Here is a 25,739-nt window from a genome sequence, read left to right on the forward strand (position 1 = left end):
GGGCCTCGAAGCAGGGTGGAGGTGGGGAGCTCAAGGGAGATTTTTCCCCAGTTTTCTTACTGGATGTCTACAGACATGAATTCCTATGAGGAGCTTGAATAGCGCTGGAGGCTCAACCATAGAGATGGCAAAGTGAAATGTTATTCTGTGTGAAAGAGGAAGCGTGCTGGAGAAAAATCACTGGAGCCTTGTAAAGGGTCAGGCATCTTAGACAACGCTGAATTTCTGGTTGCTTGAAAAACTTTTGGAAAACAAGCAACCCATGGACAAAGTTGTAAGTCGGTTCCTTTGAGACCTGAGCAAAGAATCTTATACTCAAATCTGTGTAACTTTTAATGGTAGTCACATCACCAAAAGCAGCAAACTCTCTCAGAAGAAAACCATTCAAAAAGCTTTTCTCTAATGTTGTTTTATCTTCTACCACTGGCCAGCCAGTTTTCTGAAATTTTCCTGTTTGGCTCCAGTGGTGGTAGTAGTAGTTATTGCAGCCACGAGGTAAAGGACCGGGGCTTGCACAAGGCATTAAAACCCAGAGGGCAAATGAGGCAATACCATGAAACGCTTTTCTGTGCCCTCCTGACATGGTACCTCTGCTGAGGTGACAAGACAATGCTGGGCTACCAATCCCCAGCAAGATCACAGGTCTCTAAGGAGGGACCTTCAAAGTATATGCAGACCCCCACGTTGCACCCCCCACACTGCTTCCATTCCCGGTCCAAGCAACACCCATACCTCCCAGGCCAGCCCCTAAGTCTTCTTACTGGTTTCTTTGCATCCATCCTTGGCATCTTTGAGTCTGTAATTAACACAGCAAGCCAGAGTAATTCCCTTAAAACGTACTTCACAACTGAAACGGACAGTGTAACTTATGATGCCACTTCAAAATGTGGACATATGCTCCCCAGAAAACATCTATGAGACGGTTCACAGCAGCACTATTTGGAAGAGTCGGAATGAGCCACAAGCAATAGAATAGAACAATACGTCATTCTCCATCCACACAATGACATAGCAGAAGAACAAAGCATCTACAATATCTCCCACACACAGATGAATCTCACCAACAACTCTGAGCAGAAGAAGCCAGACACAAGAGAGAACACACCTCCTCATCCACTTAGGCGAAGTTTGAAAGGAGACCAAACTAGTCTATGGTGCTGGAGGTCAAGAAAGAAATTACCACTGGGTGAGAGGCTGTAGAGTAGCATCAGGGAGAAGTCACAAGGCAAGCTTGGAGAATCCATATGCAATGGCTATAGAATATTTGGGGCAAATTTTGAGTTCTTTGAATCTGTATATATGAAACAAGTACTTTTTAAATTAAAACAGTTCAGGGTTGTAAAAGAAAATTTGTACTCATAGTATGAGCCACGATGTAATGAAAAGTTGCTCAAAAAGAGGGCTGAAAGCTGTCATCAGAGAGGAGGAAGGGTAGAGATAGAAGCAGGGAAGGAATTTGTTTTGTTTTACAGAAACAATAGTTCCAGCCAAGGAGATGCCCAACTAGGTGTTTGATCTGGTGGCCCCTTGCTAGGTGTGTCTCACCTGATAGCCCTTATGTGAGCCCCTTTGAGCTGGATTGAAGCTGAGGATCTGTGCAGAAGCTTCCCGGAGTTGTCCTCAAGTTGCTTTAGGTCATTACTATACTAAGATCTCCTATGGCGAATTTTCCTCCATCTTTTGAATGTATATGTATGCACTAGTATGTTGACATGCTAGACATTTGCAAGTGAACAAAAAGGGCCTAAGCAAGCTTCCTGCCCCCATCCCCCTGATACACTGAATTAAAGCTTTCTGTACCAACCCCATGGGAAACAGTGCTTTGAGAGCTATTTCTGTGTCTCTTTGGTTGTGACAAGTAATTAGTTCATTGCTTTCAATACTTCCTTGAGTCATGTTCAATTTGATGCACCCTAGTGGCGAATACCTTGAGTTTGGTGACAAGCATGTAATTTCTACATAATTATTTTTTGTATATTTTTAGTATTTTACTCTACATATTTTTTCAATGTTTATTTATTCATTTTGAAAGAGAGTGCATATGTGTGCACATGCGCACAAGGTGGGGAGGGACACAGAGAGAGGGAAAGAGAGAATCCCAAGCAGGCTTTGCATTGTCAGTGTAAAGCACAATGCGGGGCTTGAGCCCATGAACTGTGAGATCATGACCTGAGCCAAAATCAAGAGTTGGACACTTAACAAATTGAGCCACCCAGACGCACTGCTACATATTATTTTTAGTGGTAGTTTTTGAGTCTAACTGTTTTACTAGAGTTGATAAATATCACTGATAGAATGGAGAGCAAGTCATGTTGAATCGCTGGTATGTTCAAGACCTCCCAAGGAATCTCAAGATTCCATGTCACTTCGAGTCAAGTCAACATGTCACTGGGCCCACTCAGCTTTGCCTAACGTGGCCTCTATTATTACTCTTTTGCCTATTCATTGGGTTCCACATGCTCTGGCCTCCTCCTGCAAGCCAGGCACACCTTTACCGTAGGAACTTTGGGCTGGCTGCTCCTCTTCCTGGAACATTCTCCTTCCAGATTTAGACAAGCCTTGCTTCCCTACTTTTTTAAAATTTTATTTTTGTGTAAATGCTACCTTCTCAGTGAATCCTTTCTTGCCACCAGCCGTCCCCATCCCTCATTTGTTTTTCTCTGTAGCCCTTCTCACCTATTATTACACTATAGTAATTACTTATATTTATTGTCTGTCTCATTCCACTAGAGTGTAAGCTCTGTGAATCAAGGGCTTTTTGTCTATTCTGCTCACTACTATACCCTCAGTTTCTAGAAAAGGACTTGGCATAGAGTAGACATTCAATGGGTGAAGGGATTGACAGATATTTAGAACAGCTTTGAATCCAATATGGCATGGAGGAAAGTAGTGATGTTGACATACTGGTCAGCAAAACTGGGTTTTAGGAATTTCTCAAACCAAGCTGGAATCAGATTGGAACTAAAGAAAGGGAGGAGATGTGTATTTCCATGCATATACCTTGATCTTAGTCTCCTTGAGTTCTTATTTTCAGTACCTCAGGTCACTCCTTCGTTCATGCAAAACAATTTTGGAGTCCCACTATGTTCAGGGCATTGTGCTGGGTGCTGGATCCCAGCTAATTGAGTATCTGGATGAATGATGCTTGCTGATGGATGACGATAATCATTATTGAGGCTTATATACTACTGGCATTATCCCATAACATCATCTCAAAAACCATTAGAAAGACCAATACCTCCTTATTTTCTATCTTCATTTTACAAAAAGTTATAGAAGGTTAAGTGACCTGCCTACTGTCACATGGCTAAGAAATGGCAAAATAGGAGTTTGAATCAACCAGCTTGTCTCTGGCTTGTCCTTAACTATGACTCCTTGCCCTCTGTGGAGAAAGGTGGCTTCAGCTGAGTTCTGTAAACCTCTCAAGGAGCTCTGGGGGAGACTGATGTGGACACAGCTAACTGTTGTAGTACAAGGTCAAACCCAATCATATAGACAAACAGACCCAAAAACCAAAGCCCTAGTCATGGTGAGATTGTTGGAAGATGCATTGCAGAGGCTTTTGAGGGAACCTCAAAAGACCAACAGCATTTCAGCAGACAGGGCAGGGAAGCCAGGAAGGGTCAGTGTAGAATCAAGAAGGAAAGGGCCTAAGCAGATAAGACACACATGAAACAACCCCTGGTGAAAGCAACCCAAGGAATTTTTCTACCTACTCCCCCTCCCCTAGCATGAGAACAATCATAAAGGCTTTTCCAAAGACTGTGAAAGACTGTGATATGGGTGGAAAAGGGCCTGGAGAATAATAGGCATTCAATAAATGTCAGCTTTCCTACTTAGGACGCCTCAAGGTGGGGGGATCAGACAAAGGAAACAGAAATGGCGTGTGATATTTCTTCTAAGAAGCCCTGGCTAATGAATACTTCAGACTGACTGCCTTTATTCAAGGTAAGAACCACAATTTCTCCTTGTCAAGTGCTATGGTCTGAATGTTTGTGTCCCCTCAAAATTCATATATTGATATCCTAACCCAAAAGGTGGTGGTGTTAGGAGGTGGGGCCTTGGGGATGTGATTGGATCATGAGGGTGAAGCCCTTATGATTGGGATTAGTATCCTTATAAAAGATAAGCTAGTTAGAGCAGATAGTGAGCTAGTCTCTTCCACCACATGAAGACACAGTAGAAAGATGACTGTCTAGGAAGCATCAAATACTGAATCTACTGGTGCCATGATCTCAGAATTGCCAGCCTCCAGAACTATGAGAAATAAATTTCTGTTGTTTATTAGATACCCAGTTTATGCTATTTTGTTACAGCAACCAGAAGAGATGAAGATATTGGGCCTAAATCCATTTTACTGTAATTAGAGAATAATAGTGTGTAGGAACTAGGACCAGCCCCTGCGGTCCCCAGTACTCTCATCTTACAGAGAAGAGGTAACCGATCCCCAATCACACAGCTACTTGCTCAGCAGAAGTAACTGATCCAGAATCACAGAATTAGCTGATGGCACCCTGAGGAGCACAGCAAGGCTAGCTCATGGGTGTGGAAATGATGTCCAGCATAGTGAGGGTGAAGTCATTTGAGGGGATGATGAAAGGCAGTCCTGCACCAAAAGATTCCTCTAGAGTCAATGCCTCCCCACCTCTTTCCTGATGTGGGTAGGGAAGTCAGAGTCCCACAGAACATGCCTGGCTCTTTCACTTGAAAACGGCACTTCATGGATTTCTAGGTTCTGTGTTGGAAGCTGTAGTTATACTGGATCTTACTATGCATCTCATTCTGTGAACATCTGTAGGCTTATGATTCTCCATGTTTCCTTCATTTAATCAGACTGTTCCGTGTCCTAGAACCCAGTATTTACTGATTATGTCTCATTTCAAAGGTATTTCTCAACCATCATCTACCAGACTGAATTCCAGTCTCTGGAGAGATAGTCCCTAGGAGCGGTGTCAGGGGAGTGAGATATATCTAATATCCCCAGAGTGTCTAGTATTTCACCTCCTCACATTTACTGTTGTGAGGATCTTTATTAGCTTTTGCTAAAGCAGCTTTCTGGGGAGGAAGATGAGAAGAGCCTGGCTAACAGGAGGGGCTCAAGTACCACCAAACAGTAGGAGGGGTTGTCCTGAGTGAGCAAAGAAGGTGGAAATGGCTGAAGGAGGAGAAGGCAGTGAAGTATCAAGTGGCTGACTGCAGTATCCCTGAAAGATAGGACAAATAAAGACTTAAAAAAATATTTAAAAAACAAAGGATAAAGCAGGTGGAGTGGTGGGGGGTTAGAGGGTGGGGAAGACCCAGGGCTTTGCCTGAGGGCAGACCTGAGTGTGAATCCTGTTTCACTTATTAGCCATTGGCCTTTGGAGTAACTGAACTTGTCTGGGGTTTCATTTTCTTGTTCATACAAAGAAGCCAGTGAGTATGAGTGTCAGCAGAATGAGTGGGTGATCAGGGCCTGTCCGTAATAGGGTCTCTACTGCCTTGGCTGTCCCCTTCCTTGTTCAAATAGATAGTACCATTTACCATGCTTGATTCTGTTAGGCTGGAAGTCAGATTGATTGCCCAGAAAATGCCTCAGTTCTCTGAAGCCTGTTGAGTAATTAGCTCACGGGCTATGTCAGAGCAAATGAGTCTTGCCATTCCCAATTTCCAAAGATGTAAAACAAGGATGCATTAGAGGTCCCACTTTATACAAGAAGCCATCTTACACTGCTAGATATTATAGAATAACAAGTAAACTAGTTTGTAAGTTAGATTCTGCACCAGCTCCTTGGGGAAACTTTCCCAGCTGCTGAGCTGGTGAATTCTGTCAGCTGATCCCAAGACCACTTAATAACAACAGCCAATGTCTTCACAGCACTAACCTTGTGCTTGGCACTGTCTTAAATACCTTATGCATTTTTATTTACTCACTCATTGGCAAAATGTCTTGTAGTAGATAGGGTTATTATTTCTGCTTTGCAGATGAAAACATTGAAGCACAAAGGGGTCAAATGATTTGTCCAGGACCAATCCAAGTTATGGACCCAGGTTACTAGGCTCTTGAGCTTATATGTTTAGCCTCTTTGCTATATTACCTCACCATGCATCAAGGGTGTGGGTCACGTGAGCCAGATTGGTTGCATCACCGAGGTTTGCATAGTGCTCCAGATTTCTATGCCACCTGGGATTGCCAAGGATGCTCCCAATGCCAGGGAACAAGCCACCTGGAACCTCTTTTCTGTTCCAGAGAGAATGGTGGTCTGGAACTGACTGCCATTTCACTGCTTCCTCCAGGGTCTGTTACCCCTCAACCCCTTCCTTCATAAGCTGTCCCCTTTGCCAAAGCATTTTTATGGCTGTGTTTTCAGAGGAGGAACCTGAAGCAGAGGGGAAATGATTGGCAAGCCTTAAACTTGTTCTAGGTTGGCATTTCCTGCTTTCTAACTCATTTCTTCTGTGGATCTTGTATTCAGTGTACTTATAAGTTTATTTGGCAAGGCAGTTGACTACAAGTCATGCATCCTTGGGTAAACTACCAAAGCTCTGCTTCCTTCTCTGTAAGCTGAGAATAATAGAAGCTACATCATAGGCAATTTGTGGGATTGAATGGAGAAAGGTACCATTCATCACGTTTCTGGAACAATGGCATCATAACAAGTACTTAATAAATGTTAGTCCCCTTTGGGTGGCTATTTCCTTGTATCATGAATATTTTTAGGAACACATAAACCACATTCACTGAGTTCACAGGGTGAATGAAACCACTCAGAAGAAGCCTTCATCTGTGCAGATCAGCTCCACTGGGAAGGACAGAGAAGGAAGTAAAAGCAGATGAAACACATTCAACCAAATTCTCTCCTAACAGGGAGTTGAAATCTAGAGCTTAAGGTAAGTTTTAAGTTCATTGTAGGTGCAATAAACTTAGAATACTGGCTATATAACTTCCTAAGCCACATCCTTAAGTGTGTAAAATGTGTTAACTCTTCTTTTCTAACTCAACTTACTTTTTCTCAAGCTTCCATTCTAACTGTGGTGGAATTTTAGGCTAGTTAAGGAAATGCAGGTACTTGAATTTTCTGTTAGGGTTTCTAGTCATTTCAGCTCCTTGTGCCATGTCTACACTTTTGTGAGGTGGAGTGATGGATGTGTCTCGTTGTCCCTGTGGAAGATGCTCCCTGTCCCCACCACCTCTGTCTGTGCTGACGTCTCTGGTGATGATCATCACCACCATAAATGCTTTGACCATCAGCATCTTTCGCCACTGGTATCTGCTGAGACAGCTGGTCTTCTACTGCCTTACAGGACTCACAGTCTGTTGCAGGTGGCCAAGACTTTGCACATGTGTGAACACACACTCTTGCCCACCATTACTTTTAATCTAGAATGGCAAGGGCTTTAACTCTCTGTCCAGTAGTCTCTTCTATAGCTTCTGTCTGTCTTCCAGGTAGGCATCTACCATGGTCCCTCTTTATGGCTAGGTACGGCTAAGGGCAGGGGCCTATTGGCTAAATATTTTGTCAAACCTATGGAGTACTAGGCCCTGGGACATAGGAATCTCAAATTCCAGAATTGAATACTAATGCATTTTCTTTTTGTATTTCACTTGATTCTTCTTTATTTGGGGGCCAACAACCAACGTCTATTTTTCTTGATGATCTGTTTCATTTGGGAAGATGCACCACCAAGATGATGTCAACTGAGGAATTTCAAGGACAAAGCCCAAAAAACAAAAATAAAAACAGAACCCCACCATCTAAATGTCACATATGAGTCCTTTCTATTGATGAAAGTTTATCCCATAAGGCTCAGTAATGGGTGCAAGGGAGCCGGCACTGAAAAGTTAAGCTGTCTCTTTCCAAACAAAGGAGTCAGGCCTGGGGAGAGAGGCTCTGTGCACGCAGAACCTTCAGTAGACAAGATGGCTCCCGAGCACCACGACTTCCAGCAGCAGAATGGTGGCCAAGGTGGGTCCCACATTATTAGCGCCATTTAGCAGCACAGGGAGTTTGGAAGCAGACAGACTTCAGGGCTGAGAGCTCATTTCTGAGAAAGAGCTGTGCTTGCAAAATTGTGACAGCCCCTTCCCCCTCCTTCCCAGCAATGAAAACAATGATTCCTCACATTAGTCTGCCTCACTTCAGACCCTCATCCATCTCCATCCCAATGGCCTGAGATGAATACTGTCCAAAAAGCTTCTTTAAAAGCCTCCCTCAGCACAGACGTGCCAACACCAAGAGTGGTTCCTTCTCCCTGCTGGAGGTCAGGCCCCACCGTCTGCAGGATTGCGGCTGCCCCCGTGGGCCTGAGCTGTGGCCTCTGCCCATCAGGTCCCTGCTCTGCATGAGACCTCCCTGTCCTCTCCAAGTCTTTTCCTGATCCATCTCATGCATCTTCATGGCTGCTAATGGCCACCCTTTATTCATTTCAGTGGCATGTTTAGTCTCCTCACAGCCTCAGCTTTTGACCTTTCTCAGTCTTTATTGTCCTGTCAAATGGTTTTGGTGGGGAGAAGTGCAATTTACTGGGCTCACTATAGAATGGAGTGGGCTTTTTTTCTACTCTATGACCTGCCAAGCTGTGTGTGTGTGTTGGGGGGTGTGGGAGAGAGGGGCGGGGCTAATCTTCAGCCCTCCTTCCCTTTCTCCCTTCCCCCTGCTGCAGGAGACAAGATGATAATGGTGATCAAGAGCCTGAAACTATGGTAAGCAGGCAATTTGCCTCTCTAGACTTCCTAGAGTCTAATTTCTTATCCTGACCCAGCTAGGATCTTATTTTAACAGTATTTGAGTGTGCTGTAAAAATTATTCTATAATTCCATCTGTAAGCTATATTAAAATACTGAAAAGGTAACATGTCTGGACTAAAGGGAATGTCAGGGGCTGTAAGTGGACTACCCACTTCTCCTGGCTCCTGGAACAAACTACCACAAACTTCGTAGCCTAAAACAGCAGAATGTATTTGTTTATAGCTCTGGAGGCCAGAAGTCCCGAAATGAGTCTTCTAGGGCTAAACTCATGTTGTTGGCAGTGCTGCTTCTTTCTGGAAACTCTAGAGTGGGACCTGTTCTTTGCTTGTCCCAGTTCTGGTGGCTGCTGGCCATTCTTAGTAGTGGCATCATGCCACTCCTTGCTTCTGCTGCCAGGTCACCTTTCTCTGAAGTCAACCTTCCTTTTGCCTTACTCTTATCAGGACACTTATGATTACATTTAGGATCCAACTGGATAATTCAGATCTTCCCATCTCAAAATCCTTACCTGAACCAAATCTGTAAAATCTCTTTTGCCATGTAAGATAACACACACGGGTTTCAGGGATTAGGACCTGGATACCGTTGGGAGTCATTATTTAGCCTTCCACGAGATTACTTTGAGCTTGGACTCTACTCAGGAAGTGATCCTTCCTGTGACAGGGAAGTGGGATGACACATGTATCAGTTGTCTGAGTGCTCAAGGAGAATATTGACACAATCCAGAAGACAAGGAAGAGAGCTGCAGGGCCACTCAAGTGGGCCAAACCATTTTCTGGGTTAGCATGTCATGTTATAGCATGTCATGTTATCAGACAGCATTTTGCAGAACTCTTTGGAGAGAAAGTAATAGTCACCAAAAAAGTGATGATAATCCCAGTATATGAGAGGAGAGAGTACAAGATTGTGGTAGACATTGAAGGTTGCCTACCCAAAAGCCATTCTCACCTTTCTTGCTAGCATAATCCTGATTTTCCTAAGTTGCAACATGCCCAGCCTCAGTGATGAATCATCATTGGTCTCAAGTGGGAACATCTCACAATTTCACATCCACCTGATCACTAGGGGGCTCTTGTTAAAGGCAGACTCAGACTCGGTGTGGGATGGGTCTGAGACCCTGTAATTCTAACAAGCTCCCCAAAGGTATGGATGTGTTTCCCTTTTGGATCACACCTGGAGTAGAGAGGGTCTAAACCAATCACAGCAATCACATTGCTCCTTGCCAAGGATTGGTTCAGAGTAATTATGTGACCCAGTCTTACCCAGAGAAACTAACAGAAAGTGTGCTGAAGGGCAAGATGAGATAAGAGAATTATAAAGAGAACACAAAATATTCTGCCTATAATATTGCCCCCCTTCTCCCCATTTCCTGCTGTGTAAAATGCCATGTGCAGAAGTGAGGCCCTGAGCTGTAACAGCTATCTTATGACCAAGAGGGATGCACTTGAGGATAAAAGCTTATTCACTAAGGAAGGGGAGGAAAAGAACATCTCTGGGCCATCAAAATGCTTAGACTTGTACTAACAGATTTTCTTGCTATGTGAAACATGAACTCCTTATGGTTTAATCCACTGGTATTCAGGTTGTCTATTATTTGTAGTTGAATACACCTGACTGATGTAAAACAAACACAGGATCCTCAAAAGAAACCAACACAACAGGGACAAAGCACAGAGAACTGGAGTCCAGATGCAACCACCAGAAGGAAACTAAGGACCCCCCAGTTCTTCATAGTAAGGAGCAACTCTGAATGTCCATCTGAACCCCACCGCATGACATCTATCATTGCTGTCCATCTCTGTGCAGAGTTACTATATGGTAAGTGTGCCTATTATTCTCAGTTCTGAGTTTGTAACAGAGTCTCAAGAATCCTTTCATTATTTTTCTAAGTCACAAATTCAAAATTCTCTTTAAGTATAATGATACCTGAATTGGGTAAACCCTACCTGTAATAATTAGGATTCTGATGCTGACACTGACCTGCTAAACCATTTAAGTCTGACTTCCTCCTTTTATCTGAAAGATCTACCAGCCCTGTTTTAGATACTTCATGCATGTCTTTCTCGGTATGCTTAGTCTGGGTAACACCACATCTCATGGACACACTTTCCACATCAGCCAGTGCCCCCTTGGCTCCGTGCATCACAGCAGTCATCCATAGGATTAATTAATCCTGAGTGTGACTTAAGCCACTTTAAAGAAAATCCCAGGCAAAAAGATATAAATACCTATTTTTCCTGTTGAATTATTTCAATTCCCTCATTGATATCAGACTTAATTATGCAATACCTTAGAAATACACAACCATCTGCGTTTTTATTTCTAAGCATATTTGAAAGACAAACTTTTCAATGTCCTGTGTGGTTTGAGGGACATGATGGCTTTTCTTGGGGGGGGGGTGAGAAGGGAGAAAGAATGAAGAAGGGAAAATGAACTCCTTTATTCAGATAATAATGGAACTTGAAATGTGTCAAACAACTGAAGGAGAAAGACCTGGGACGATTTATAATGTAGTTTTTAAGTTCTAACCTGATTTTTCTTTTAAGAAACAAATCCTAAGAAAATTACCACCTCCTCTGGGATATGGGTAAAGTACGCCTGTAGCACTGATTAGCTACATAACTTTTAATCTAGAAGGTTACTGATTTGTCTGACAACTCCCCTCCCATCTAGCACTGTCCTTCTATTTTCTGAGTCAGCACACTCACTCGTAGAGGAGCCTGCATCTTGCAAAGCTGTCACTTCTATCAAACACAATGCCCTCAGGGTTTATGCTCATCATTAAAGAAAAGAAAAAAAAAACTTGTTAGAGTATTAGCTGGGCCCAGTGCAGCACCGTTAAATTAATTTTTAGAGATGTATCTAGGTCATACATCTGCATGTTGCATATAAACACTCCAGCTAGTTACCTAGTACTTGCTTCTTTCTAAACTGTTAGGGCCACGCTTGATGGAGAATTCCCATTTATTTTGGCCCTGAATAGAGAATGATAGTTCCCCTTCAATAGAACCATGGGGTAATTGCAATGTTCTTTCTGAAAGTCGGCTGCCACAAAAATATTTCCAACGATCTTTTTAGGAGACTAAAAAAAACATTAACATTCCTGTCGCTGTTAACTAGCAGTTCTTTATATAGAATCTTTTGATACCCAAATAATTTATTAATTCTCTACATCACTTTTTATCTTCTGAGTAGAATGTACTTCATAAGGTCCCCTTAGAGGCAATGAAGTTTCAGCACACAGCTCAAACAACAAAATCACAATCCCCTGTCCTTTGGGTAGAAATTAAGCTTCAAGGAAAAAATAAGAATTTAGTGTTTGGATGGTGGGGAATAAAGAATATTTGAAGAATGTACAGTTCAAAGGATCTCCTTTAGAAAAGATTAAGAAAATGGATGAATATGTACCCATTTATCTCAGTCTGCTACCCTACCAATTCAAGTGTAACCAAAGCAGTCAAGAATCACCGAATGAAAACTTTGACCCTGTAAATGCCTATGAAAATTGGTGTGCCATTTTAGCACATGTGTTTCTTGTGAAGCTGGGGTAACCTGATGGGTTCTAACACAACGTTTTTAGAACTGATTTCACAAAAATCTAAGGCGTAGCAACCCAGGTAAGCACAGTAGCATTGTCACCGGGTAAGAATCAGGGAGAACCAGCCAGCATGTCCTGAGATGGGTCTTCACCAGACACACGAGAAACTCAGACCGAGGAAAAGAGAAGGAACTTGACTTGTCCTATGAACACGTTCCAGTTAAAGAGTGCCATGTGTCACTTCCTGTTATTGTGGGACACGTGTAAAGAAAAGATTTCACAACTTAGATTGTACTTCTGGTAACAGGACTAGAGGTCCAGGAAAGGATTGGAGTGCCCCTGTCATGTGATTTGATCTGATGCAAAGTGGGATCACTCATTATAACCTGTGCTTTATTCTTCTGGAGCTTAGAACCTGGGACACAACTTGGTAAGCGAGGGTGCAAGACAGAACCCAGCGCTTGAGATTGCTCCGTAAAAGGTATGGAGGAAGTAGGGGAGAGTGGTGTGCATAACACTGTCCAAATTAAGTAGTGATGGGGACAAGTCACTGCAAGGGCCCTGACCATCTTTCTGATGACTTCTTGCACTGAGCTTGGGAAGCATTCCAACTTCAGTCGGGAGATTTGTAAGTTCCAGCAAAGTGGGATACGGACAATATGATCACATCAAGATGTAACCTGTAATTGCAAAGTCACTTTCGATTAGATCACTAGCACTTTAGTGACCCAATGATATGACATGATTAGGTCTGAAGCCAGCCCATGAACGCACAGGATGATTGTGTGATTAAGTAGGCTGATTCATGAGCACAACGGGTCACGGGCATCTGAAAGTCTGAGATTGCCTGAAGCAGGGTAGAGTAGAGCTTATTTTCTTTACATGGGAGAACCATGATAACTCCAAAAGATTAGACTGCTCATTAGAATAGGAACTATGTCCTTTCAGTTAGAAATATTTCTGTCATGGTGTGCCTGGGTGGCTCAGTCATTTAAGCATCTGACTTTGGCTTGGGTCATGACCTCATGGCTGGTGAGCTGGAGCCCTGCGTCAGGCTCTGTGCTGGCAGCTCAGAGCCTGAAGCCTGCTTCAGTGTCCATCTCTGTCTCTCTTACCCCTCCCTGCTCGCACTTTGTCTCTCTCTCGAAAATAAATGAACATTAAAAAGTTTTTAAAAAAGAAATATTTCTGTCATTAGTATGGTAAAGGAATGATGGCAGGAGTTGCTGACTTCATTCTTCCTGGCATTGTCTGAAGGTTGTGCGTTAGTGTCTGGCAGGTTTGGGGGAGCAGCACGCTGCTAGATTCTATCCCAAATCTCCCACTTGAGTTCAGTCAGGTTGATGCTGTAAGCCTCAGTTTTCTCATTGGTAATACAGGGATTCCAATATTCCTTTCGTATCGATTGTAGGAGAATAAAATAACATGCACAGTGCCTGGCACATAGTAGGTGCTATTAACTATTTGAAATTTCAGAAGATATATTTCAAAGCAAGATCATCTTCCAGCATTTAATTCCATGCCCACTAATTAATAATAAGGGCAAATGTAAATACAACTAAATAACCATTTATACTTAAACATGGGAACCTAGTTCCCGACCCCCGGGCTGCCTTATGATGTGGGAATCAGAAAAAACTCACAGTATTGACAGAGTAAAAGAAAATTGCAACTGAAGTTATCACACTGTGTGTGGTAATTATACAGCTGAGAGACACATGGGCCTACCAACACAATTATGCCCCATGTCAGAAACTGCTAAGCAAATGAGGTCAGCCTATGCAGTGGGCATCCTAGACAGAGACTTTATGAATGGGCTTCCCTCCAAAGTCTATATAGACAATTTTAGTAACACTATGTAAAAGAGTTCTAAGGGAAGAGAATTGGGTCTTTAAATTTCCCCCAAACTTGTCTGTTGAGTTAATTGGAGCCCTTATTAAAAATACAGATGCCAGACAGAACCCCAGATCATTCTTCTTATCAGCAGGGGTGGAAAACATGGCATCTTGGTCTTTTTATAAGCCGGGTTGGCTTCTGGCATTGCCCATTAGCACAGGTACACTAGATCATTATTTCCATTCAAAAGTTTGTTTTGAAATGTTTGTAACTCCAGCACAGCCCTCCAGGGGATCTCCATGAATTAGAATGAATGTCCGAATGTTATCCCCTTGACCAAGTCCAGCACTTAGTCCCTGCCCAGAGCCGGTCCAGAAATTCACCCAGAAGCCACTTCAGAGACACACAAAGCCTGCCTGCTTCCTGGCAGACAACTTGTGAAAAAATACACGAGGAGCGCATCATTGTTCAGGGCTGCATTCAAACCATGGCCATCTGTTTTATTAGTTTATAACCAGAGTTCTCAAAATGGGGTTACCAGCCTCAGCCTCAACATCACCCAAGAACTTGTTAGAAATGAAAATTCTTGAGCCTCTTTCCAGACCTATGGAATCAGAAGTTCTAGGAATGGGCCCCAGCAATCCATTTTAACAAGCTCTCCAGGTGATTCTGATTTATTCTAAAGTTTGAGAACCACTACTTTCAAAAAAAAGAAAGTCCATTTTCCCACTTATTTCAATACAGTGAACCAATAAGTATTTAACTAGTGAGGCCTCTCGAGCATTTCTTGAAAGTTTTTCTATATTCAGTTAGAGGAAGGAGGAAAACCAAACCAGACCAACCTCATTTCCACGTGATTGACATTCCTGCAAAGTAGCCTTGATTTCAAGACATCAGAATCAGATGATCAGAAATTGATCATTGGGGGGAAAAGGCAGGATTCGGATTTCACTTTTTTGGGCATTTATTTTCATAAGAGACAGTCACCTGCTGAAGTCATCTTTTCCACAAACTATGGTCTAATCATTACTGAATGCCGTTTCGAGGTGCAATGGCTGCATAGATTATAAGTGTTTCATGTACATGATGCAATTTGATTTAGTAGCTCAGATTATGAATGGCCACTCAGGATAGTTGTCTAAGAGGTGAAAGGAAAGTCTTTAAGCCTGATGCTCTTTCATAACATATCTGCCATTGTTCTTTTGGTACAGATATGTAAATATGCTCTTACATATATATATTCTACATTTACTAGTATGTATAATAAATACGAGTGGAAGACATATGTATAAATACACTCTATATTGAAAGAGAAGTGAAAGTTGTATGTAAGTAGGCTTTAAATGGGAGACATCCTTATACAAGCACACATAGATATATATGCCTATATATATTTATAAGGAAAATAGTGGTATGTAATACAGTAAACTCTATTTAATAATTCTTGCATTGGTTTATAAAATGTAAAAGAACATAGTTAAATGAGCAGGAATTGAAAACGCATGATGGATGTGTCCCTCATAGCATTTAAATCTCTTCCACTTGATTAAAAATTCCTAGTTCCTCTTCACTGAATTGTTTAGAGTTTTTGAGCAGCCTCTGCCCTGATTAAAACAAATTAGCATCAAAGATCCCCTGTTGAATGAGAAATCATTAATTGAGAAACATGCAATGCTCCTTAATTACCTTTAGAACAGTGAGAGAACAAATAATCTCAGGTTCCAGAGGGGCCTGCCTGCTCCGCACTGTGGACTCATTTCGTGTAGCTGCTGGAATAAAACTCAAGTTGCAAACACTATTGGGGAATATCAATGCAAGCTTCAGTAAACACACTGTAGATTGTTTATCTAAAAGAAAAATATATAGATAATGACTAACAGGAAGAGAGGAACATGTTTTAGTTTCTTATTTTGTTGAGAACTTTAAAAGTGTTTTTACATATGCCAATATTGACTGAGAAATAATGTGAGCTGTTCTTTCTGATATAAATGTTAATGCTTTGTGTAAAATATTTTATTTATGTAATTACCTGATAAAATTTCAGGTATATCTTCTATACACACGAGTAGCTTTATCATTTAACACTGGAACAGAAAGCACCAAAGTGTTAAACTTCACAAAATCCAGCTACAAATGGAAATTCAAACCATGATATGGAACCTTGTGCATTCATTCCTTTGTATACAGATAACAACAGTTACAACAGTTTCTTCAGGTCAGTGAAATACAAAGTTATTCTTCCACCTTTAAAATCTAGAAAACATTTGATAATAACCCATGGAAATAGCATTAGGAAATCAAGTGTTTTCACAATGTCAAGAATATTACCAAAGGCTTGTACACGGTGCCACGTGCACAGTCTTCTGATAATGACAGTGGTTAAGTATGGGACTGGATCTAGGCTCTGAAAACTCTGAGTGTACTTCTCACAAGCAGCCTGGAAGGAAGGAGGCAGTGTGTTCATCTTCCTACATGGGATAAATAAAGCATGTTGAGGACTGGTCATTCAGCTAAAGATAGGATCTTAGCTTTATTCTAGTTTTTCCAGGTCTCCTCTTTAACCACTAGGTCATATTTCCTCAACAGTCTTTGAATAAAAAAAAGATAAAATGGATTCAATTTCATCCATTTCCTCGGATATTTTTGGTTCATTTACAGTTTATACAGACTGGCTCATGTAACATAAACCACAAAACACCCAGACGGTGCTGCCATTTGAGATTGATATTAATGCAGGTAAGACCCAATTTGGGAAATTTGCACTTAATTTTTAGTGACATGAAGTGACCTGTTCTGTGAGTGAAATAAAACTTTATACCAACAGTCATAATAGGTCTCAAACTTTGTAGAAGTTATTAATCATTATTCTTTGTCCTATACCGGACATTGCCATAATTTTCGCAAATATTATAAATATTCCCTTAGAGAGTAATTATCAGGGCAATTATCCAGACTACATTAAGAATATCTGTACAAAGTAATTTGCAGAAGAAGAAGAAGGAGGAGGAGGAGGAGGAGAGGAGGAGAGGGAGGAAGAGAAGAAGAAAGAGAAGTAGAAGAAGAAGAAGACGACTATTATTAATGGTATTAACGCACTATGGAAGGATATAAACATGGTTATAACATTCTGATATAGTAGGAAAATTGTCATTGTTTCTCCCCAGGGGGTTTCAATGAAGGCATATTCTTTCTTTGGACATTGAACTTAAGGACAAATAATTCATAATTCACTAATGTGCAAAATGTAACTGGTTTATACATATTGCCAAAATAAGAATGACTATTAGGAAGTCTACCACGCAACAATCCTCGATATGGTTTAGAAAAGGAAAGGCTTGTTACTAAACATTGCACATTATGTGTAAAAACACAAACAACACATCCCTATAAAGTCTTTACAACTTTCTAGTTTGTAGAGCTCATCATAGGCATTGTCTTCAGAGTAACAGCATGATGCTACCGGGTAGCTTTCCTTTACAGAAAAGGAGACAGCAACACTGACTGAATTTTTGCACAAGAAGGTCAAATTGGAGCTGCCACTTCAGAAATCAGCAAGGAGTGGACATCTCATACTCAGATTTTGCTCTCTCTTCCAAAGAGTTCGTCTGCACATAAATGTTGGGGAGACCATAATCTTTCCTCTCCACAAGACAACAAGCCTCAGATGGACCTAGAGTTCTGACTGGAGCAGAGAATAGTCTTGACAAGTAGAATATCCTGTTTGCCATTATCTATTTGTGTTGCAAGGTAATCCATTTTGGGTTGAAATCAAATTGTTTTAAGCTGAGCTGGTATTTTTATTGGTGTCCTTCCAGCCGGCCTTCCTTTTAAGTGCCATCGTATTTCAAACAAGCTGATCTGAAGGAAAAGACAATGGCTGTCAGCGTGTATCGTCACAAGGGAACGAAGATGCGCAAGCCCTATCTTAGGTTATTTATTTATTTTTAAAGCATTGATAGAGGTAGGAGATGTTCATTTACTGCTGGGGAAAAAGAGCTGACTAGTCAGCGAAGGGTCAGGAAATGTGTCACGATGGGAAAGAAAATCTAACACAATCTTAGTATTCACTGTGAAATTACCATTTAAAGTTGAGGAAGGTAATATGTGAAATACATAGGAGACATTGTAAAAAAAAAAAAAAAATCCTGAAGCACAAGTGTGAATCACCAGGCAACACATACCATACCATTGGTTTCTATTGCAATTTGATTATTTGGGAATTTTGGCACATATATGTACTTTAATGTTACCAAAAAGACTTCAAGGGAACATCGTTACTTGTGACTTTACTGAATTCAACCTGAACCTTGTCATAGTAAAAGTTGTACACATTTAATTCTGACCTATTTTCCATTTCAACAACAAAAACCCATCACAATATCTAGCTGACGTAGGTGAGCATTTTTATCCCAGTTTACTCAGAAATGGTTTAAACAACTGGCCCAAGGCATTAAAAAAAAAAGTAGTGATTTGAGTTTACATTAAAACTCAAATGTGCCCCCACACGGGACTAAGATAACTCGTAACAGGAAAGCACAAAATTTAAGATATCTCTCAGCAACAGGGGCTATTGATGCACAAAGAACAGTTACAAGAATTTGCTCACTAATGCTATTTTCTAGGTGGATTTTCAGGAAGCAGGATCTCCTATCTGACCATACACAGAGCCGGTTTAAAGAAGCTTATGCTTAAACAGCTATCTTGCCTGAGCGAAAATTTCACTTCTTCCAAAAATAAGACTGGTGAAACCTTTTGATGGTTAGTAGAAGGCAGCATCTCTGCAGTGATCTTTGAGAGGTTTGGATTCTTGTTCAGTTAGGACTTCTCTACAACTAATCCTAAATGGGACAGAATTATTTCCTCGATGAAGGACGGGAGCCCTGGGAAGCAGGCGGCAGGGGGTGGGGGGCAAGGGTCACAATGCAATTTACAAAAGCTTACCCAAAATTATAACGTGGCCTCATATCTGGCAAGCAAAATAATAATACTTGCTCTTTTCATTGGTGGGGCTGGACAAAGTCAAGCTCAACAAAAACTTGGCTGGTTTGGTTGTGGCCGACACGACAATGCCAAGTAAGTAGAGAAGTCTATTTGAGTTTGGAGGGGGAGAAACGGCTGGGGGTTATTGCTGAAAGGGTGCCCGCCCCTCATTTCAGCCACTCACAGGGGACTTCTCCCAGGAAACTTCTTCAGGGCAGAGAAAGGTCAGTTTTGAGCTGAAATCTTCAAGTCTCCTGATAGCCACTGACTTACCATCAAAAATCTGAAGAAGAGCCCGTGCGAGCCTCAGCTGTTCTGAGAAGCTGCTACTTTTTTGTTGTAGCTCCAGGATCCATTCGAGATCGACCTACTTTGGGCATGTCGTCATCAGGGCCCAAATCAAACCTTCTCTCTTTTTTCTAAAGCTTCTGGGAGATGCCAGCCAGGTTGGGCATGTTTCTCAGGATGGAGTGGGTCTCCTGATCTCAGCCCTCTTCCTTGGCCTGACGCCTGGGAGGTGTGATGGAGGGCTGCCTGTGAGGACACCACCATTCCATCCCCTAGGGCACAAGAGAGGCCCGAGACCCTGAGCCCAAGAGATTTCTCATACCCTTGGTCCTACTGTGGGGGCTGCAGAGAGGAGAGATGCTTGGATCCCCCTTGGCAGTGCCTTCTCAGTAATTCCGGACTGAGGCCCAGCATGGCAGTGGCACTAATATAAAGTGAGGATCCAGATGGCAACATGGGAACGAAACCCAAAGACTGGCAAAGAACAAGCAGATTTCTTAGAAAACTGCGCAGCTATGCCCCGGTTATACCGATTTTGGAACCGAGATGGTTATTGTAAGTAAACAGTTATTGTAAACACAGAGCACAAGGCTGGGGCAGAGGCCTACAGTCATAGCAGCAATTCTGGCCACTCGCTCTCAGCCTCTTGAGAGTTTTGCTTCCATGCTCAGGAACATTCCGAGTGTTCAGCATGCCATTCAAAGACAATGTAGAAAAGGCCAATGAAAATCAGGAGAAGAGGGCAAAGAGAGAATGTGGAATTCAACAACACAAATCTGATAACCAAGTCTTAGATGAAACAGGGGCTTTTTCAGGTGTTGAGAGTTTTTTCCTGATTTTGGAAGGGTAAAATATAAAAATAACAAAACTGTAGTTAGCAGTGGGGATTGGAAGATCCAGTGTCTTTATTTCAGTAATTAAACTCTTTATTAATAATAGCATAAATAGTAGCATTAATAGTAGCATAAAACGTTGACTTTTGAAAGCAGGGTTGAACTTTTACACAATCTGTTTTAACATTGGCATGCACATGTGTATACATATATACTGATATGGTTATAAGTCTTAATTTTAAAAATTTGATAAAACTACACTGTTAAATGTACACTATACTGAAAACACTGCTGTAACACCAACCAGATGGCTTGTATTCCCTGGAAAATTATTGAAAGCATTTTGAATTAGAGTGATAACTTCGTTATTTAAAGAAATTCTTTTAACTGTAGATAAAGGCAACTCTTCGGCCCAGTGCAATGTTTTCCTAATTTGCCTAATGGTAAGACTCACTGAGGTGCTTATTAAGTATATGAATCTCCAGGGTCTAATCCAGTCCTTCTGAATCTTAGCCTCTTGAGACAAAAGTAGGAATCTGTACGAACCCAGGTAGTTAGGATCAAGTGAGTTCCAATGTCATGCTAGTAAAATGACGAATGGGCTTTGGAAGCTGATTTGTTCTGAAGTGTGTGTGGGAGAATTAGTTCATCTGATCCGTTTTCATTTTTTCAGACCTTTTATATAAAACACTCTTCAAATCATAGTTTTATATTTAATGAATTAAAAAGATGTACCGTGTACGCCAACCAAATGCAAGGATTGGTTTCTTCTTGCCTAATTTGAATGTGAAACTGACAATGAATGTTTCTATCTAAATGTCATCAGACAGTCATTTAAAAAATACTCTATTAAGCTGTAAGTATTTTGGAAGAGTCAAAGCCTCTAATGACTCAAATATCAAAGTAGTTCTTTTGGAAATCTCTAGATCCTTGAAATATAGGAACTCGCTCAAGATTTTTATGCGACTTTCACCTGCAAAAACCTACTTTATGTTCAGCTATGGTAAAAAGATGGATGAAAAATTAATAGATGATTCATAAAACAGTTGGTTGTAAAAGAGTGGCCTAGGGGCCCCATGATGGTCCATTGCAGCTACTCGGTGCGGAAGACCTGCTGTGGGAGCTTGGTGCTTTTTACCTTCTGGGCTCACAACAGGTCTGCAAGGTGGGCCCCACCACATGCCCTCACAGATGGGATGTCTGAGGCTTAAATTGCCCAGTACCACACAGCTCAAAGCTGATGCCAGCATCTGTTCGCGGTACCGTCTGCCAGTCTATACTCTAAATGACTCTGCAGCAGGACAGCAGCCATATAATCACTTCTATATGACAGAATCCCCCCAAAAAAGTGAGATCTTGGGAGTACAGCAAGTATTGATTCCACACTGAAAGATGTCCTATTTGGAGTTTTCCTACTGAACGCAACCCAAGAGTATGTGGCATACTCTTTCCTTCTTTGTGTATTTTACTAAAACAAATTTCCACTTAAAAGCAATTATGAAAATCCCAATCCTCTTAAAATTTATTATATTGGTTTATAAGCATGTGCATTATCTTTAAACAAGAATTCTCTAGTTGTCCACATATTTTCCCCCGGTAAATTTTCAAAATGCTCTTCTGTTTAACACAAACTTTTCCTACTTGGAAGAATAAGAAATTCCAAAATCTAAAGGACTCTCCAAACTTATTCTAAATGGAAAGGTATGAAATTCCATTAAGATAAAATTTTGAAGAGAATCAGTTATTTAATTGTACACTTCTGGAAGAATATCTGGATATACTTGTGAATTGATTCTAAAAAGTTAAAAAAAAAGGGGGGAGCATCTAAATTTAAAGTGTTTGGGATGTGGGGACAAAAGGACTGTGACACAAATTCAAAGTGACAATCCCTAAGGTCTTTTCAGTCCACTTCACCTGACGGTGAAGAATTTTTCTGCCAGTAAAAAGCTTTGATAAGTTGAGAAAATATTGCATAGTCACAAAGGTAGCAATATTTGACCCATAAATATATAGTATGACTTTAACTTCACATTGCATTATGTCCTGTAATTCTGTACAATTCAAATTTACAAGTTTTAGGAACCCAGTGGGATTGGAGGTGGATACAGCTTGGCAATTCTTTCTTTGTAACACTGTTTGCTTGGCCTCTCTAAAAGGAGAGCTGAAAGAGATTTTACATACAACACTGTACGTTTCTGTATTTTTGTTACATAAACTTTCTCTCATGACAAAAGTTAGAGAATTAAATCGGGCAATCATTTTATTTTTAAATGATTATATTTTTGTAGTCACCAGTTTCATCAATTTATTTGTCCAGGAGACAAAGCAACATTTAAAGGGTCCAAAAAGAAGCTAATAAAATTACTTGATCGTTTTTCTAGGAGACATTTACAAACCTTGCTTGCTTTTTTTTTTTTTTTTTGAGAGATAAAATATCACAGGGAGGCAAAAACAACCAGCTTCACTGCCGCCCCCTCTCCCAAAAAACCCACAGGCTATAGATAAAATTACTCTAAGAATTAGTCTTATTTTTAATGCATAGAAAATAGCAAAATTATCATGCCAACATAAGGAATATATACTATAATTCATAAATGCCTAATTATCCAAACAGTGAGAGTCATGGTTAGATGCATCCTAGCAATCTTATATACGATGCAACTATCTATTGTATGATCATTCCTGTTATATATTACATTCGATCCTCATCAAATTAAGCTGACTATGTATAAATGGTATTATGAAATAAACACTGAATATCACAATAGGGTCATATTCCGCTACTGCACAACCATAGCATGCAAGTAACTGTGCATTAGCTGTAAACAGTAAAGTGTCATTACCTCCAGAAATCCAAAGAACGTGAAAAGTACATATAGAGAACCAAACATCAATTATGTCAAAATGACTTTCACACTGGACAAAACTATACTGTATAAAGCAGCCTTGGGTATCTCTGTCACTGCTTTTTACACATATCCTGTAGTCGTCCTGACTACAGTTAAGAAACTGTTAATTCCAAACAACATCTGTTAATGCTACTGAGTCTGGTGAACCATTGTCAAAATTAGGACACAAATAATCCAACATTGCAATGTGAAAGCTATCATACACCATTTTTCCTTTCTGCCATAACTCAGATGTTTGGATCATTCAGAATACGCTAACTGTGGACAATGATGAACTTATTTTTTAAACTATCTCTTGACACCAATGAGTTCATGTTAGAAATAAGAATACTGTAGATGCCTGCCAACAAATGTTTTTCTCTACTTGTTGTCTAAGTGAATGGTTGGCCAGAAGGACCCTGGATTGTGGGAAAACTCAGGAGGGGTCACCTCTACCATACTTTCACAATATTTGTAAAAGGTAGATAAAATCTAGCAGCTAGGAGAGGAAGGCCAACCAAAGCTGATCTATTCTTACAAAAATTGCAGGTGGATCATTGAGGTCTGATCCAATGATTCCTAAGCAATAAAAAAAAATGACCATACCAGAGCTGAAACTTGCACACTGTAAAATAACCATTTCAGCTCTCTTCAGGTTTGGTTTTGGAGGGTTTTTTTGGCAGGAGGGGAAAAATTGATTGTTGGACAGGCTTTTCCATGCACTATCAGCTCTGATAATGAGTGAGGCAGTTGGCGTGGATGACAGGAATGTCCTTTTCACTCGGAATTCTAATAAAACCTCCTGTGAAGTTGCATTTACCATCCATCCAAATGGTCTCATTTTGTTCTGCCTTCCAGTTAGTTGGGAAGCTGTCCCATTCTCAAACTGAGTTTGGACACGATATGGTCATGTGGAATATTTAAATATACTACCTATATCCTGCTAAATCAAAATCTTGTCTTTACATTTACAGTGAGATAAAACATTTAAAGCCATTGCGATTTGCTCATTTCCTGTTCATATACAAGTGATTTGAGTTTGCTTATGAGGCAAAAACTGTACAATTCTCATCAGTCAGGCATTATAAAATGTCTTTCTTTAAAGTCTTGGGATATAAACAGTTTGGTTTATAGGAATTACATATTTTTCATCTGCATTAAGAAACAATATACATCTTTTTCTGGAGTATTTAAATGTTATCTATGATAAGCCTAAGAGAGTTGTAAAAAGTGACTTTATCGCCCATGACCATCAGTACTGTTACTTTCATAAAAGTCACAAACGTTCTCTGGCCACTTGAGTCATTGCCCATTTGGAGGGAACCGTACTTGAGCTCTGGAGCCATAGAGAGGTTTGCCTCCATAAAAACTGAGGCCACAGACCAGCCTTAATGGAAGTCACGTACAAAATCAAACATATCAGAATATCCAGGAGCAGTTTCTGTTTCTCAGACACAAGTTCCTTGACGTGTTGAGAGGTGGTGTTTTCGATTTCGGACTCCTGAAGTCTTGTCTTTACTATCTGCAGGCTTCTGCTGTGAAATATCTATCAGGGCACTGGCAATCGCAAGGCCTGGAAGAAAAGGAGAAAATCATTCAAATATTTGGTTAGGCCTTTCTGGGATAGTGACTGTGGTGTGTTAGCACTCTATTTTTATTGTTTTATATTTAGTCAATTGTTTATATTCAGTCAATAAACATTTAGCTGTTTATTGGAAGTTATCATGTAGCATGCCCTTCACTTAAAATGTTCCTCAGCTGGGGCATCTGGGTGGCTCAGTCGGTTGAGCATCCGACTTCAGCTCAGGTCACGATCTCACAGTTCGTGGGTTCGAGCCCTGTGTCGGGCTCTGTGCTGACAGCTAGCTCGGAGCCTGGCTCCTGCTTCCGATTCTGTGTCTCCCTCTCTCTGAGCCTCCCCTGCTCATGCTGTCTCTCTCTCGCTCTCTCTCAGAAATAAATAAAACATTAAAAAAACTTTTTTAAAAAATGTTCCTCAACTTAGACACATGAACGTCACACATGACCAAGAACAAGGATCTAACAAAGTTAACTGACTTTGACTTTGGATAATTAAGTGCAGCATGACAGTGCATGGAAGTCCCATGCTCAAGCCATTTGGCAATGGAAAGAGGTAAGGGAGCTGGTACACAGGGGAAGCAACAGGTCAGATGAAATCTGTGTGAATGCATAGGATTCTCTGAGTACATATATATTTTTTAAATGCTTATTCATTTATTTTGAGAGAGAGAGAGAGAGAATGCAAGCAAGTGGGGAGGAGCAGAGACAGAGAGGGAGAGAGAATCCCAACCAGGCTCCATGTGGTTAGCACGAAGCCCAGTGTGGGGCTCGATCTCATGAACTGTGAGATCATGACCTGAGCCAAAAATCAAATGTTGGATGCTCAACTCACTGAGCCACCTAGGCGCCCCTGCATATATCTTTTAAAGGGAAAGGGAGTTTTATGTACATTTGAAAACAGAAAAGAAGGCATTTGTGGAGAAGGAGAAATTAATGGTGCCAGGGAGGGAAGGGATTAAAAAGTTACACGGGCTAGGCTGACAATCTTGGATATTTACCTTTTCAGGTTTGCTGTTAAGTAACCTGCTCTTCTAGGACAATAAATAATTACTCAAATTGCTTAAAGA

At 40.9% G+C, this 25,739-nt stretch overlaps 1 protein-coding gene across 1 annotated transcript in view; it reads right to left on the reverse strand.

Annotated features, from left to right (window-relative positions):
- Nucleotides 1–20,258: 20,258 nt before the first annotated feature.
- Nucleotides 20,259–25,739, reverse strand: part of ATRNL1 (attractin like 1) — a 767,076-nt gene continuing 761,595 nt past the window's right edge. The window contains exon 29 of the mRNA XM_077779526.1: nt 20,259–24,664. Within this exon, the coding sequence (XP_077635652.1) occupies nt 24,540–24,664 (125 nt within the window). The 3' untranslated portion in view covers nt 20,259–24,539. The remainder of the gene's footprint in view (nt 24,665–25,739) is intronic.

This window comes from Crocuta crocuta, unplaced genomic scaffold, assembly GCF_008692635.1.
Source record: "Crocuta crocuta isolate KB4526 unplaced genomic scaffold, BGI_CrCroc_1.0 scaffold138, whole genome shotgun sequence".
Taxonomy (NCBI): domain Eukaryota; kingdom Metazoa; phylum Chordata; class Mammalia; order Carnivora; family Hyaenidae; genus Crocuta; species Crocuta crocuta.